Source organism: Euleptes europaea, chromosome 10 (assembly GCF_029931775.1).
Source record: "Euleptes europaea isolate rEulEur1 chromosome 10, rEulEur1.hap1, whole genome shotgun sequence".
NCBI classification, from domain to species: Eukaryota; Metazoa; Chordata; class Lepidosauria; order Squamata; family Sphaerodactylidae; genus Euleptes; species Euleptes europaea.
This window is the reverse complement of record NC_079321.1, coordinates 41,144,966-41,160,506: the sequence shown is the minus strand read 5'-3', so window position 1 is coordinate 41,160,506 and position 15,541 is coordinate 41,144,966. Positions and strand designations below refer to the sequence as shown.

The window sequence follows — 15,541 nt, the reverse complement described above, 5'->3', positions numbered from 1 at the left end:
TCTGTGGGGAGGTAGTTCGTCACATTCTCTAACATCAAAGACATCCGCAAACTGCGAGTATTCTGTGGGCAGTTGATGAGGAACGGAGGTTGGGGTGGGGGACCCTACCAATGCGGCGGCCGGAGTCCTGAGTACCCGTTCCTTGTCATGCAACCCACAGGGGCTTTCGGGAAACGAGAGCACCCGTTTAACCCAGTCGATGGAGGGGTTGTGTCCCCGTAGCCAGTTCATCCCTAACACCACTGGGGTTACAATAGGGGCGATGGTAAAATACAAGCGTTCCCAATGTTCTCCCACAGACATAATCACGGCTGCAGTTCGGTGGGTCACTGGGCCCCGTTTAAAATCGCTCCCGTCCATCTGGGAAAAGCGGAGGGGTCCCAGAAGCCGCTTGCGCCGGACTCCCAGTTTCTTGGCAGCTTCCTCACTAATCATGGTGCGGGCACACCCCGAGTCAACCAAGGCGGGGAATTCTAAACTGGGACCCCCTTTGGGTAGGGACAGGTGAACACGCACATACACATTGTCCTCTTGGGCGCTTACCATCGGCGGAGCTCCTTGCACAACGACAGGGGCGGTCTGCTGCGGAGCCCCCTCTACAGCAGACCGACGGCGTTTTTTGCCAGCTGTTCCCACTCTTCCCCCTCGCTGGAAGAGGGGGACGGAGTGGTGGCGTTCGGGGATCCGTCCGAATCAAAAGTAGTATTTGTAATCCGGGACCCCGTTGGGCCTGTAGAGGTGGAGATCACATCCTGGGGGCGCGCATGGAGAGCGGAGGGTGCGCCGGAACGCCGGCCCGGTGGTCCGCTCCTGCGGCGGGGCTGGTCCTCAGCGGCCGCCTTCTGCGGTTCGGTCGGGGCTTGGCGAGGGGGGTTGGGACGACCGGAACGAGAGGGGCATTGCGACGCAAAGTGTCCCTTTCCCCCGCAGGTCAGGCAGACACCGGTCTCAAAACGCTTGCGGCGTTCAGCGGCCGAGGGACCCCCGCTCCCTCCCGGTCGGAAGTCTCGGCCCCGGTCACTCCGGGGTCTCGGGTCTCGTCCAACGCGTTGTTTGGACAAGGTCAGGAGTTGTTTGCGATTCTCGATATCGGCAGCGTGGCGAACCCAACCTTCCACATCCGGGGGGTTCCCTTGCATAAAAGCCCAATGTTGGAGGTCCGGGTTGAGGCCCTCCCTGAAACACTGTACTAAAGTGGCCTCACTCCAGTCCAGGATTCGGCTGGCCAGTGACTGGAACTCACTTGCATACTGCGCCACCGACTTGGTCCCTTGGCGCAGTTGCATCAGGGAGGCTTTAGCCCGCTCACCCAGAGTCGGGTCCTCAAAGCGGTTTCGGAGTGCCACCATAAACTCGTCCAGGGTTCGCAGCACCGGCGAGCGGAGTTCATACTGCAACACCATCCAGGCGGCCGCCTCCCCTTGCAGTAAGGAAGCCACGTACTGCACCCGGGACTCCTCGGAAGTGAAGGTTCGGCCTTGTTCTCGCATAAAAATGTCCACTTGGACCATGAAAAAGGTCAACTGGTCCCCTGAACCGTCATACGTGACTTTCAGGTCCCGACGGGACGGGAGGCTAGGAGGTGCGGGAGGGGCTGCCGGTGTTCCGTCCGGGGGGTTGCCGGCAGGCGGTTGCACTTTCAGCGCGTCCAGGGCCGCTGCCATCTCACCCATCACAAGCCGCATGGACTCCATCTGCTCCTGCATGGCTTGGCGATCCTCCAGCCACTGCCTGCGTTCCTCTTCCATCAGGGCCTCCTTGCGCGCCGGGTCCCCCTCAAGTCCCGTGCTGGGGAAGGCCAAACGGCGATCCTTCGCCGCGGTTCGGGAGAGAGACCAACCCTTGGGGGAGTCCAGCCAATTGTTAAAAAGTCCTCGGGGACGTCCGTCCCGGCCTTGGTCGGGGATGGGATCCCTAGGCTTCTTTGGCTTGGCACCCTCCTCCTTGGGGTCCGGTTTCTCCGGTACCACCGGTCCGTCCGGTGCGTCAGGGGTAGTAGGGGTGTTTTCCTCGTCGCCTGACATTCTGTCCCAAAAGGTACAGCAGCAGTTCGAGAGGCAAAGACTTGCAACTTAATGTGAGAGATCCCCTCTCTCTGAGTTTACTTCTCCAAATCAAATGTTCAGACGTTGATAAAGAAACAAAGGATTTATTGAAGACATCAGGAGATGAGACAGGCACAGGTAGCAAGTTGCAAGTGAGGGGCTAATCGGGTTTACAGAATATATTGACTCCAGGGCACTGGGGCACTGGGGTTCACACTTATTGTTATGGGAAGTTACAAGCTTGGCATAATACAAAACATCAGACGAGTCCCAGGAAGTCTGGTGAAGCTATCACACTTCCAAGGCCGCATCGGCCTGAGGGAGTACTGACAGGAAGAACAGCGGGGGGGAAGATACTTGGGGCAATCAGGCCTGGCGCCTGAGACCAGAAGGTGTGAACTGCTTTTACGAGTTCACTGATAGCAGGTGATGGGAAGCAGAGACACATAAACAGAGACCCTCACAATATAGTCAGAAAGGGGTTGGGTTGAGCTGAATCATTGTCCTGCAAAAAGGACAATGATTAGCATATTACCTCTGATACTTTTTGCAGGACAATGATTCAGCTCAACCCAACCCCTTTCTGACTATATATTGCTCTTCCTACACACTTGACACTGAGAGACACTGTCCTTCAGTGTTACTCCTCTGAAGATGCCTGCCACAGCTGCTGGCGAAACGTAAGGAAAGAAAATACCAAGACCACGGTTACACAGCCCGGATAACCCCCAAGAACCAATGAACTCTGACCGTGAAAGCCTTCGACAATATCTTCTAAGTACAATTGACTGAAGTAGAAAAGATTTAAACACATGCATATATCTCCCATTGAAAGCAACATTTAACATTCATAACTGTGCCAGTGTGGGTTTAGGGGACATCTGCCCTACAAACACTTTTAATAGTCCCCTGACTATCCCTTGCTTGGCACATTATTTTGATTTTACACTGTCTACTTAAAACAATTAATTCATACACGTAAGTTCACAAAAATTCACCAGATTGTGATTCAGATTAGTTCTATTGTTGTGCGTATTCATTTACTCCAGTTTATAACATGTCTTAAGTAGGGCAAACAATACTACTAGATAAGAATTACTGGAAATCACAAAAAGGCAAAAGATGCATGCATGGAAAGCACCAAAGATTATCCAAGCTGACAGTTTCAAAAATAATTGTATTTGTTCAACAACTGAGCATATATTAGTCCAAAACACAATATCATTCTGTGCATGCTTGGCTTAAAACCATAATTTTCTAATGGCATATTTTACAAATAATGCTGCTAGCAAATAGGAATGATATCTTTTTCTATCATTAGTGTTATCTTCATATGTAAGGGTATGTAACCATATTGGCTGTGGCTGAGTGGGTGGGTGAGTGTCAGATCCTGTCCTTTTCCCTCTCTCCTAATTCCAACTTCCCCATCTTGACATACCCCTTCATTCTGCTACCATCTCAGGCTCCTACCACCTTTCCCTGTTCATTGCAGCCCTATTCATCTATAGTCTGTTGGATGGTCAGAAGAAGATACACACCAAATGGTGGGGATGCTTTAGAGATGGGAGGATCCTTACATAGTTTGAATTGGAAATGTTTGCTGCTCCAAACACTCAAAAATTTGTCCTTGTTTCTCAAAGGCCAGCACTGTAGGAGGGGCTGTGGCTCAGTGGTAGATCCTAGAATCATAGAATCATAGAGTTGGAAGCAACCACCAGGGCCATCTAGTCCAACCCCATGCACAATGCAGGAAATTCACAACTACTTCCCCCCAAACCCCCAGTGACCCCTACTCCATGCCCAGAAGATGGCAAAAAAAAAAACCCTGTCAAGATCCCTGACCAATCTGGCCTGGAGGAAAATTTCTTCCTGACCCCAAAGTAGCGACCAGCATTTCCCTGGGCATGTAAGAAAGGGCCACGAGTGCCAAATGCTGACACAACCCTTACTGCCCTCCTCTCATGATCTAAGTTCACAGAATCATTAATTGCTGACAATGGCCTTCTAGCCTCTGCTTAAAAACCTCCAAAGAAGGAGAGCCCACCACCTCCCGAGGAAGCCTGTTCCACTGACAAACCACTCTAACTGGCAGAAAGTTCTTCCTGATATTTAGCTGAAAACTCTTTTGATTCAATTTCAACACATTGGTTCTGTTCAACCTTCTGGGGCAACAGAAAACAACTCTGCACTATCCTCTATATGACAGCCCTTCGAGTACTTGAAGATGGTTATCATATCACCTCTCAGTCGTCTCTCTCCAGGCTAAACATACTGAGCTCCTTCAACCTTTCCTCATAGGACTTGGTCTTCAAGATCATCCAAGTCCAAGATCATCTGCTTGGCTTGCAGAAGGTCCCAGGCAGGTGCAGACTGGGAGGAAAAACAGCCCTAGAAAAGGGCCCTGGCCCCAGTCCCCACAAAGGAAGGAGGGAGACCCTGCAAAGGCCACACTGCCACTGACGTTTGGAAACAAGAAGCCCAGCTGGAGTGGGAAGGTGCAGATGCAATAGGCTCTGACAATCACTGGCCTGGCAGGAACTCCTGCCCAATGCCTGCTTGCAGCTGTACACGGGAGGGGGCTGAGAATTATAAAGACCAGCTGTATTCTTTTTCCTCACTGTAGCAGTCGCTGCAGGAGCAACAGCAGCAACTGCTGTCCCCATCCCATGTCCTGGTTCCTGCGGCCCACCTACTTAGAGTTGCAAGGCATGGCCTGGCAACCAGTAGGGGACCATAGGGCAGGGACATGGAAGGTGCCACTATCAATGGCATGTTGTCATTTCCAGGAAAACCCAGAAGTGATGTTATGCCTGCCAAGGAATTGCCAGAAACTCTGTTGTAAAACCATAGAGATACCAGTGATTCCTAGTGAGGATTGACATCACTTCCAGGGTTTCACTAGAAAAGTGTCATCGTGGTGTTTCTGACAGCTATTTTTAAAAAAAATTATTTCCTCCCAGTGGCTGCAGCAGTCATAGCAGGCAATGGGAGCCAATGGCGAATATCCCCCAGCACCAGTGGGACGCTGGCAAGCCGAGAAATACACCCTGTGGTGGTGCTCCTATCACCCCCAGCCTGCCCGGTGGCCTCCAACTCCACTATGCAATGCAGGCAGTGGCAATCCAGGAGCCCCTGGCCCCACCCAATTGACAGATGGAGGAGAGAAGATCAGGCTCACAGCCATTCATGCAACTCTTGAATTGGGAGGGGGTACCAAAGTCATAGTTTGCTTAGGGCTCCAAACGTCCGTGGACGGGCCCTGAAGAAGAGATATGATTTCAATGCCTTTACACCAACACATGGAAGAAATCTTCAAAAGGACATCCTGTCCTCTTTTTACCATGTTAAATGTGTGGTCATCATGAAACAGTTGTGCCTATTTATCTCCTAATTTATTTATTTATCTAACCAATCTGGTTGTCTTAGCCAGCTGTACCTTCACAGCAACTGATATGTATGCTAAATTCTTCACTGTTGGCTAATTCTTCTAGCTATCTACACATTCTAAATGTTTTGCTTTTTATAAATCCTGGGGGTGGGGAGTTGAGATACAAATTAATACAAACAATAGGAAGCTTCCTTACTTACACTGGTTTATTTTATAGGCAGAATATATATTTCTGCTGAATTCTACCGGGATGTCTGCCAAGAATGTTGCCTATTCCTGAGCTTTGCTGTCTTAATGAGCGCAATTAGTAATTGAACGCCATTCGTAGTGATACAGCTCAAGGTTTAGTTTGATCTTGGGTTTTACAGAACACCCTATGGAACACTTGTCCGCTTTTTCACTCCTGCCCTCTCTTCCGTCCTTTCTTCAGCTTTTCTTCATCTTCTTAAGAAATGAATCCTTTTCTTTGGAGACTGAATTAATAGTATCCCTAAAGGCCAATTAAAACTTCTTTCTCCAAAGGTATACCTAAAGGATGATGTAGTAAATCCTTTGGCATCTTTGACAGATATTTCTAGAGTGGGTAATGTTATAATTTCTACAGAGATAAATCTACTTGTGTACACTATTGTGTAATTATGGTAAGAATCTACTATTTTATTATTTCTTCAAAATCTAGAGTAATTTGTGACCTGAATATATGTGCTTTATGTCTAGTCTTGGAACCTATGCATATATGACATGATTTATTTTCATTTTAAATCATGATATTTTAAACGTTAGTTATTTCATAGTAAAGGTCAGATTCTTAAATGTGTGACAAGGCCACATTAAAAGCATTTTTAAAGGGAAATAGCAGCTGCATTGGGCCTCAGTTTAGATTAATGCTATTTATATGTGGGTAGGGTTCCCAACTGCCTGGTTGTGGCGGGCAATTGCCCTCCAATCAACCAGGCTTCCCGCTGACCAAGTTATGGTCGCAGGTGAAAGCAGGAAGGGGACAGCAATCCTCACACGCATGCTCCTGGCTCGATACCATCACTTCATGGTTTACCCTGAAAGCTGGGAGTGTACGCGCACTGGTGTGCACATGTGAACCACTCCCCCCAGACCCGCACAAAAGAAACTCTCACCGGTAGAAAGAGGGGACGTGGCAACCCTATCTGCAGGAGGTATTTAATCCTCCGAAAAGTCACAAATATACAAACATGACTTATAACTAGAGATAACATTCCAATTAAAAGGCTTTCCAAAAACATTTAAAAAGTTTTCAGTCTCCATTGGAAGACCTGTAGTAAGAGAGCCAAATGTAACTCCTGGAGGAGGAAGTTTCAAAGTCTAGGGGCAGCCATTACAAAGTAATGGCTTAGGTACTTTGGTTTAGGTACTTTGGACCTAAACCATTTACATCTTTCAAGGTCAGACCAGCTCTTTGTACTAGGCCTTGGGGTACCAACCTCCACATGGTGGCTGGAAATTAGTTTGCTTGGAGAAAATGGCCACTTTGGAAGGTGGATTGTCTGGCATTACACTCCATTGAAGTCTCTCCCCTCTCCAAACCCTGCCCTCCTCAGGCTCCACCCACAAAAACTCCAGGTATTTCCCAACCCTAACTAGGCCCAAGAACAAATGGAGAACAAGTGCATTTGGATAAAATGGGCATTATGTGCTCATTGCATTATGTGCTCATTGTTAGCATGTGAGCAGCCACAATCTGAACCAGTTGAAGTTTCTGAACTGTCTAGAAAGACAGCCCCACGTAGAGTGCATTAACACTAGTCTAGTCTTGATAGTGTTACCAGGCATGGCTACGGTTGCCAACCTCCAGGTACTGGTAAATGAGAGTTAGCCTGCTATACAGTTAGTTAGCAAATCAAAATAGCAGAAAATCAAGCATTCAATAAATGCAAGGTATGTCTTTGTTCAATTTCAGGCATATAGTCAACATACAATTATACAATCATTGTCTGTGTAGTACTGTGCATATTAAATCAAAAACAACTTGTAATTACAAGTATCTGAATCACAGTCAAAAAGTCTTATGCGAGTATCTCGCCAAACTTGCACCAAGGAGATGTGGATGTAATCTCAATAGCGTCCAGGCTCGGTGATAAATAGCAGATATCTTCCGTAATTGCTGTTGGGAGTATAATAACTCCTAAATAAGACGAGTGGCAATAGTAGATCACATATATATAAAATACAGGTTGCCGGATATTCCCTGTTTCGACCACTAGAGGGGGTCTTCTTCAGCTGCCAACTTGGGCTGTGTAGTAACGCACTCCTCCGTTGGATGGGATCAATTCTATGGCATTGAAGTCCCTCCCTCCCCAAACCCCACCCTCCTCAGACTCCGCCACAAAAACCTCCCACCGGTGCAAAGAGGGACCTGGCAACCCTAGGCATGGCGTGGCCACCTGCAGGGGACCGGGGGGGGGGAGGGACTAGGGGGCACAGTAGTCATTAGAAACATGTCTGTACAGAATATGCTAAGTCAAACATTTCAGGCTTACTACTAAGTTCCAATGTCAAATTATCAAGGTCAAAACAAGAACCTCAGTTTGAGTCTAGACCTTAACTGGACGCCAATGCAAAGATTGCGGCTAAGTAAGGCCATCTGTGCACTTGGGGATAAAGTGATGGCTTTACAGCATTAGTCATCTCTCAAGGGGTTTCACATTCATCCTGATTAAGGTATTAAAGTATTAAGGCCTCTTTAGAAAGGATTGTCCAAATGAGAGGAAAAGTAGCTGGTGAAATTTTATTCTGGCTGTCAAATGCTACATCTATGGGAGATATATGTCTCTTCTGCTCATTGCATTAGGGCATGATCTCTTTAAATGTGTGTTACAGACTGTGCATAAATAAAGCGACGCTGCCAGCATCTCCAGGAAATTTACTCAAAGCCCAGTGAGTGCAATGGCAAAGAGCCAATGTGAATTTTAAGTAACAGTTCTGAAATGATAATATGTAACTGTCAATTGATCACAACGTAAGGAGGCTGGCAGCTAGTGATAATAGCAATTAACTTCCTATTCCCCCTTTAATGGCAGGTTGCTGTATTGATTCAGTGAAAACACAGCAAATTGGAAGTATCCACATTAATAAAAGATTTCTGCTCATGCATTTAATATGTGTGGCTTTAAAACAAAATCCCATAACTCTTGATTAACATAGCTATGATTGCTCATGTCCTTAGGCCTTTCCAGTTCTTCCTAAAATTCTTCTAGTTTCCAGCAGCCCTGCTGCAATGTTCTGCTTCCTTCTTTTTCTAGCTCAGAATTCAAACAGGCTGTGAACAAGTTAGAGGCAGAGTAAAACTGACTGAAATGATGCTAATACCAGGTCTAAAAATGGTATAGCTAGACTGTGCTAAAGCAGGCCCTGTTGATAGCATTTTTCCAGCAATGCTACTGTGTGGTTTTTAAACCATGTCAGGCAATAATTCAACAGATGCCATGAAGAGAAAGACTCTTATCAGTTGAATTTCTAGCTATTTTTTTTATGACGGGATAGGGGATAAGGACAGGATTGCTAGCTGTGGGTTGAGAAATAGCTGGAGATGTTGGGGGTGGAACCTAAAGAAGGTGGGGTTTGGGGAGGGGAGGGACCTCAGCAAGGTACAATGCCATAGAGTCCACCCTCCAAAGCAGCCATTTTCTCCAGATGAACTATTCTCTGTTGCCTGGAGATCAGTTGAAATCCCAGGAAATCTCCACCTGGAGGTTGGAAACCCTAGATAAAGAATCCCTACAAACTACATAAGGATGAAAACACATGCATCTCCATGGTGAGGAAAGGGCATCTGTTGAATTTCTACTTGTCACATGCCCTTTGTGTGTGTGTTAAGTGCCGTCAAGTCGCTTCTGACTCATGGTGACCCTATGAATGAAAGTCCTCCAAAATGTTCTATCTTTGACAGCCTTGCTCAGATCTTGCAAATTGAAGGCTGTGGCTTCCTTTATTGAGTCAATCCATCTCTTGTTGGTCTTCCTCTTTTCCTGCTGCCCTCAACTTTTCCTAGCATGACTGTCTTTTCCAGTGACTCTTGTCATCTCATGATGTGTCATCTCATGCCCTTTAAAGACATAGAAATCCTACCAATCTGTTTTACCCTGCTCCCACATACATTGCTTTCTATGTTTTGGGGCAGAGAGGACATGATGCATTCAAAGCACCATGGCTATAATAAACTTACATCCATACATGCAATCTCTGGGCACAAGGTGTGCCACACATTCAAATAATCATTTAGAAATCCAAGTAAGGTTTCCGCCGAGTCCTCTCTTATATATTTAAATAAATCTAAAATTACCAAGGAAAAGATGGCCAGTGGGGAAATCAGCCCCACTGACATCAGTGGGATTTAGAGTTGCCAACTTTCATGTGGGGCCTGCAACTCTCCCGGAATTACCGCTGATTTCCAGACTACAGCGATCAGTTCTCTTGGAGAAAATGGCTGCTTTGGAGGGTGAATTCTATGGCATTGTACCTTCCCCTCTCCAAACCCATCTGTCCCCATGGTCTACCCTAGGGTTGCCAACCTCCAGGTACTATCTGGAGATCTCCTGCTATTAAAACTGATCTCCAGCTGATCAGTTCACCTGGAGAAAATAGAAGCTTTGGCAATTGGACTCTATGGCATTGAAGTCTCTCCCCTCCCCAACCCCTGCCCTCCTCAGTCTCCACCCCAAAAACCTCCCACCAGTAGAGAAGATGGATCTGGCAACCCTAGTCTACCCCCCAAATGTCTAGGAATTTGCCAACCCAGAGTTGGCAACCCTAGGATTTACTTTTCCTTTCTTGCTCCCTCTTTACATTGCAAACCATTGAGAGACACAAACAGATACATGCCATCCTCAAGGAACAGAGCAGGGAAAGCCTCTTTAGGGTTCCACATTCCCTCACCTAAACCCTTTACTTGACTTGAAACATTCGCAAGTGCTCTCTTGCTACGATTCCCAGTGAAGCAGAGGGATTATGGATCCCTAAGCAGGGTCAGCCCTGGTTAGTATTTGGATGGAAGACCCCCAAGGAATACCAGGGTTGCTGTGCAGAGGAAGGCACTGGCAAACCACCTCTGTTAGTCTCTTGCCATGAAAACCCCAAAAGGGGTCGCCATAAGTCGGCTGCAACTTGATGGCACTTTACACACACACAGAGAGTGACGTCTAGGATGCTGAAGCCCTGAGTTGAGCCCAGATGCCCAGACATCATACTGGCAGCTCCCTTGATTTCTCAGGAGAACAACCCAGAAACTGGGGATTTTGTTCCCTGTCTCCAGCCATCAGTGGGCCTGCTCTTCTCCTGCCTCTCATAGTGCAAGATTATTATACATTTATTGGTGCGGGGGATCAGAGGCAACATCAGAGTTTGTAATGTTGACAAAGTATAAATGCAATCAACTTGAAGCACTGATGAAACTTAGTCATGGTAGAGGATAACTAATCTGTCTTGTGCACCCTTACATTGTTACATGACTTTTGCAATCTGCTGTGTTTTTCAAGTGGAACCTGCCACGTCTGTTCTCCTTTGCCACTGACCCATATGAACAGACGTCATGCACTCTCTTGTTTTCTAATTGGTGTCTTGGCTGTAGGCTGCTTGCGAGTTTGTTAGTGCAGGTGCACAACTTAGATCACTGATTTGATTCATCTGGGAATGAGTTCTCAGACATAATTGTGCATATTTTTATTCCCTTAGCGTACTAATCACAGAACTGTCTTGCTTGCACAGGTTGGTTGCTTATCACCAAAGTAGTTTCTCCTAGAAAAATACTGAAGGGCTAGTCATTAACTGAGATGGTCACAGTGACCTAAAAACTAAAAGAAAAGAACCCTTTCTCACTTCAATGACTGCTAAACATCTAATTGCTCTTCATATATAATACATTCAGCTAGCACCTCTGGAGTATATTTCAAGAGACAAGGGATTATAGTTTAAAGCTCTCATCTCAGAACTAAAAGAACTCAATCAGGAACACATCCAGTATATCACAGTCCTTTTTGTCCAAGATTTCTTTGTATGCTTTATATAAATTAGGTTAAGCTACTGAAGATCTGTGACCTACCAGTGCTTTTTGTCACTTTAATCTCTGGCTTGTGATTGAGGCTGGCCAAGTTGATGGAAAAGCCTAGATGGTCCTGGAGCTCCCATTTTCAAGGGGAGGGAGAAAATGACAAAAAGAACAATGTCCAAGAACAAATGACAAAAAAAATGTCCAAGAAAAGAGAACAATGTCCAAGGCCATTTGACATTGCTGTAGAACACTCAAGATTAAAATTTTAGAAGTATGTTTTGATAATGATTATCAAAAGCCAAGGGCCAGCAGCGGCTGAACCCCAGAGTGTTTGCCCCCATGTCGATGTAGGGGCTACCTTATTCCATGATAAGGTGGCACTTACACTAGCACAGGGTCACGCTGGCTCCAAAGGAGCTTCAGCCCCCTTCAGGAATGGGCTGCCCGTCTGTAGTATTATTACATGTGCTTGTCATTCCCTTTGTCAAGAAGTTGCTTTCAATATATATTTGCATTGCCCAATTGGGGGAAGGGCTGTATTAATCTGGTCTTCTTCTATGAAATAAATGAAAAGTGGGTGCTAATGGAGGGCTTCTTTCAGGGTTTTTTGTTTAAATTGGTAATTGCTATATTGCTGTAATACTATAGTGATGTAACAAATACAGATTTTTTTTTAAAAAAGCTCTCCAGTGGTATAATGAGGGGAATGGTGGCCATGGGATGGGGGCTGAGACAAACAAATGGCACCGATGTGGGTAGGACCTTCAAAAATTACCATAAACTAGGTGTGCAAACATCTTGGACTGGGATCTTTCCAAAAAGGTCTTATCAAAAATGGTTTTATAAAGATCTGAGCAAACCAGGAATATGAGAGAGAGGGTGGTTAGAGAGTGACACCATGTGTATAATTTTTAAAAGCGCTAGTTTAGACACTAAAGCAGAGTAAAACTTCCATGAGTCAATACAGCAGCAGCAGTTGCCTCAGGAGGAGGGCAATACATTACAGAAATGTATTTACAGGCATTCCACTGTGGCTTCTGTTATCCTGGCCCCTTCTCCAGTTCATATGAGACATGAAGTTTAGATTGGCTGGGGCTGGTGTTCTCCAGCCAAATGGAGACTGGGCTGAAACTGAGGATACAGACCTCTACTCCACCCACGCAGACCTCTGCTCCATGGGATATCATGGAGTTAGCTGGCCATTCTGGGGCCAAAATTGGCCTTTGGGGAACCCTGTTTCACCTGCTTCACAATGTCTTCAAAGGGTGTGTACAAATAGGCCTGACTTTTAACTGGTTAAGCCATAACTAGTTTGGCAGGAATTGGGCGAGTTACAATAAGTAGGGAGAGCTGGCAAGCACCCAGAGGCATTAGGTGTGATGGAGGGTGGTTTCCTGAACAGCCCATCACTTGTCTGACGATGGGGTGGGTTGTGATGGAGTGCCCTTGGTGCTGAGAAGCATAGCTTAAAACTGGTAGTGGTTTACTACACGGCAAGGTGATGAAGGTTGACATCTGTTGGCACAAGATGTGTGCAGGTGATGATAAACAAGCCCAGCATGATCACTGGCTGAGTTTGGAGCCAGTGTGGATACAGCTGCAATTTCCTCAAAAGGACATTACTATATTACAGAGTTGCAGTAACTTTCATGAGCATAACAGCTTCTTACTTGGGTGCAAAGAGTTCAAAGGGGCAGGTCATCAAATGCATCTGATGCCTTTCATATGTGTCAACCCTCATCATCCCACCCCTTCCCTTTTTCCAAACACCAGTAGTGGGATTAGCACAAGTGTTAGTTTATAAAAGAGTCTTGAGTATCCAACAAAGCTTTTTAGGGACCCATCAAGCAAATGAAAGCTACTCATGAACCATAATATACAGCAGCCTTGAGGATACCACATGCAGGTGCAATTCGCAATGGTAAGAATAAATCCACTAAGAGCCATTATGGCTTTGACTGCTACAGTAAATCAATATATTCTTGTTATTAAAGTGATTAATGTGTATATAGTAGCTAATTTATTTTCATGCATACTCAGAATTACCCACAAACACTATAAAATCAGTACTAATGCCACCTTAGTTCCAAGTGGTTTCTATTCTTTCTTCTTTTCTTTTTTAGTTGAATGTGGAAGCAGAAAATCACATGTATTTCAATTACCCACTTCTGACTCAATTCCTGATCCAGTTAATGTACCAGCTGCAGAAAATGATATCCACTTTGGTGCTTTAGCATAGCGTGTTAGAAACTCAGTTATGGAATAGGTTTGGAGCAAGCAGACTTAAAGCAGTGGTGGGTTTTTTTTCCTAGAGCTGATTGTGTTACCAGTAAATTGGGTATTCATATCTCGCATAAAATGAGGGAAAGAGGTTTGCCGGTCTTTAGTGACAACTGCCATGCCAGACAATTGGATCTTATAAATAAGATTTAAAGGAAGGAAACAAAAATGGATCATAAAGCCATCCTCATATTTTGTTTACTAAATGCACCATGGGGAGCTCTGTGTGATCTCTTGCATATGCATGCCTAGCAAAATAAAGCCAATTCTTTCTTCTCATTTTGTCTGTTTTAGCACAAGAAGAATGGGCCATAACCCGTCCAAGCTTAAAGGCACCACCTCCCAGGTCAACCAGAGGGGGTTACAGGGAACACCCCTATGGTAGATATTGAAGGTCCTCCTCATCTGTGACCTCATCTTAAAGACAATTAATAACCCATGGTCTCCAAGTAAACAGCAACAAGACAAGTAATAGCCCATTTCTTTTCTATCCTAGGAATTACTGCTAATGATTACTCTAGATATACTTCTTGTGTTTCTACATTGGAGTGACACTGGCATTAGTATTATTTTATAACATGGACTTGACAAGACCTTTGGCAAGCATTGTCTAAACCATCCAGCAAGATGATGTTCTCTTGATTGTGCCTCACTGTTGTGTGTAATTTTAAAGCAAAACAGGGGGAAAAAAGCATGAAGCAGTTACACACCATGCATCTGTCCTGTTCCCCCCGATGCTACTAAAGCTGAGTTTTATGATAATCAAGGGTTGCTAAAAATGTAACATGACCTTTTCGATCCAGATGATAATCAATATGTAGATAAGATGTTTTAATCTGTCTTTTTAATATATGTTAGATAGATTTAAGATGTTCAGTATTAAGTTTGTAAATTTCATTCTAAATGCTGTTTTAATGGGGTTAACAACAAAGCAGCTACTGTATGTATGTAGCTAACTGAACTTGTCCAATGTTTTAACCTGTATTTGTTTTGGTTTTTTATTTTTTATTTTATTTAAAATCACATAAAGTTCCATGTGTAAGCTTCTCTAAATAGGAACCATAATTTTGTCAAACATGTTTGCCATAATTTGTCAATAAAGCTGAAATCTTTTGTAAGAAACTAAATTTGGGATGACGTGTTTTTAGCTTTAAATGCCTGCTTGATTTCTTCTTCAAGAGATGCCTAAAATGTTTTTGAATATAAACAAATTTTTCCAAAAAAATCTATAAATGAACCCAAGTTTGTTTTAAGAATATGTGCGAGACTTTAAAAGTTGTATTAATAACTTATGGTTGTTAAATAATTTAAAAGCTAACAAACTAAACTGTGAAATGAATCATGGATAGCAGACACTAATGTATAACATGTTAATGGAAAAAAATGGCTTTAGAAGAATAAATGGATTTTTAAACTATCCTTTAAGCTTGATTTTGCTAAACACACACACTGATTGACTCGTTTGTATTGACATGTCTCTCGTGAGAATGTAATGGAGTTTAAAGAGGTAAGATTACTGCTTACCAGTGTTAGAGTGTCTAAATGCTAGTTCTTCAACCTTTGAGTTTCCCCACACATTAAATATCCCATTCAACATGTAAGCATTGCATAGACTCACCTTCTTGTTTTCACTCCGAGGAGTGTGTTGGCTGCATTTGCGTAGTTCTCTAATAATTTGTCTTGACAAACCAATCATCAGTGTCACTGCCCAGTTGTTGCTATTCAACTTCAAAAACTTTATTTGTAATTTTCAGTGCTAATTATCACCTCCCTTGAAGGCAGTTTAGAGGGCTGTTATTTCTTTTGAGA

General features: G+C 44.7%; 1 protein-coding gene across 4 annotated transcripts in view; it reads left to right on the top strand.

Annotated features, from left to right (window-relative positions):
- KHDRBS2 (KH RNA binding domain containing, signal transduction associated 2) overlaps positions 1 to 15,541 on the top strand; it is a 430,380-nt gene that overhangs the window by 412,275 nt on the left and 2,564 nt on the right. For 3 of the 4 annotated variants that reach the window (XR_008933669.1, XR_008933671.1, XR_008933670.1), the window contains exon 9: positions 14,027 to 14,200. Coding sequence is in view for 1 of the 4 variants with exons in the window: in XM_056856626.1 (XP_056712604.1) it covers positions 14,027 to 14,124 (98 nt within the window). In the remaining 3 variants the exon portion in view is untranslated. Of the gene's footprint in view, positions 1 to 14,026; positions 15,130 to 15,541 lie in introns of those variants that run through there. The other variant, XM_056856626.1, reaches the window with a different exon arrangement.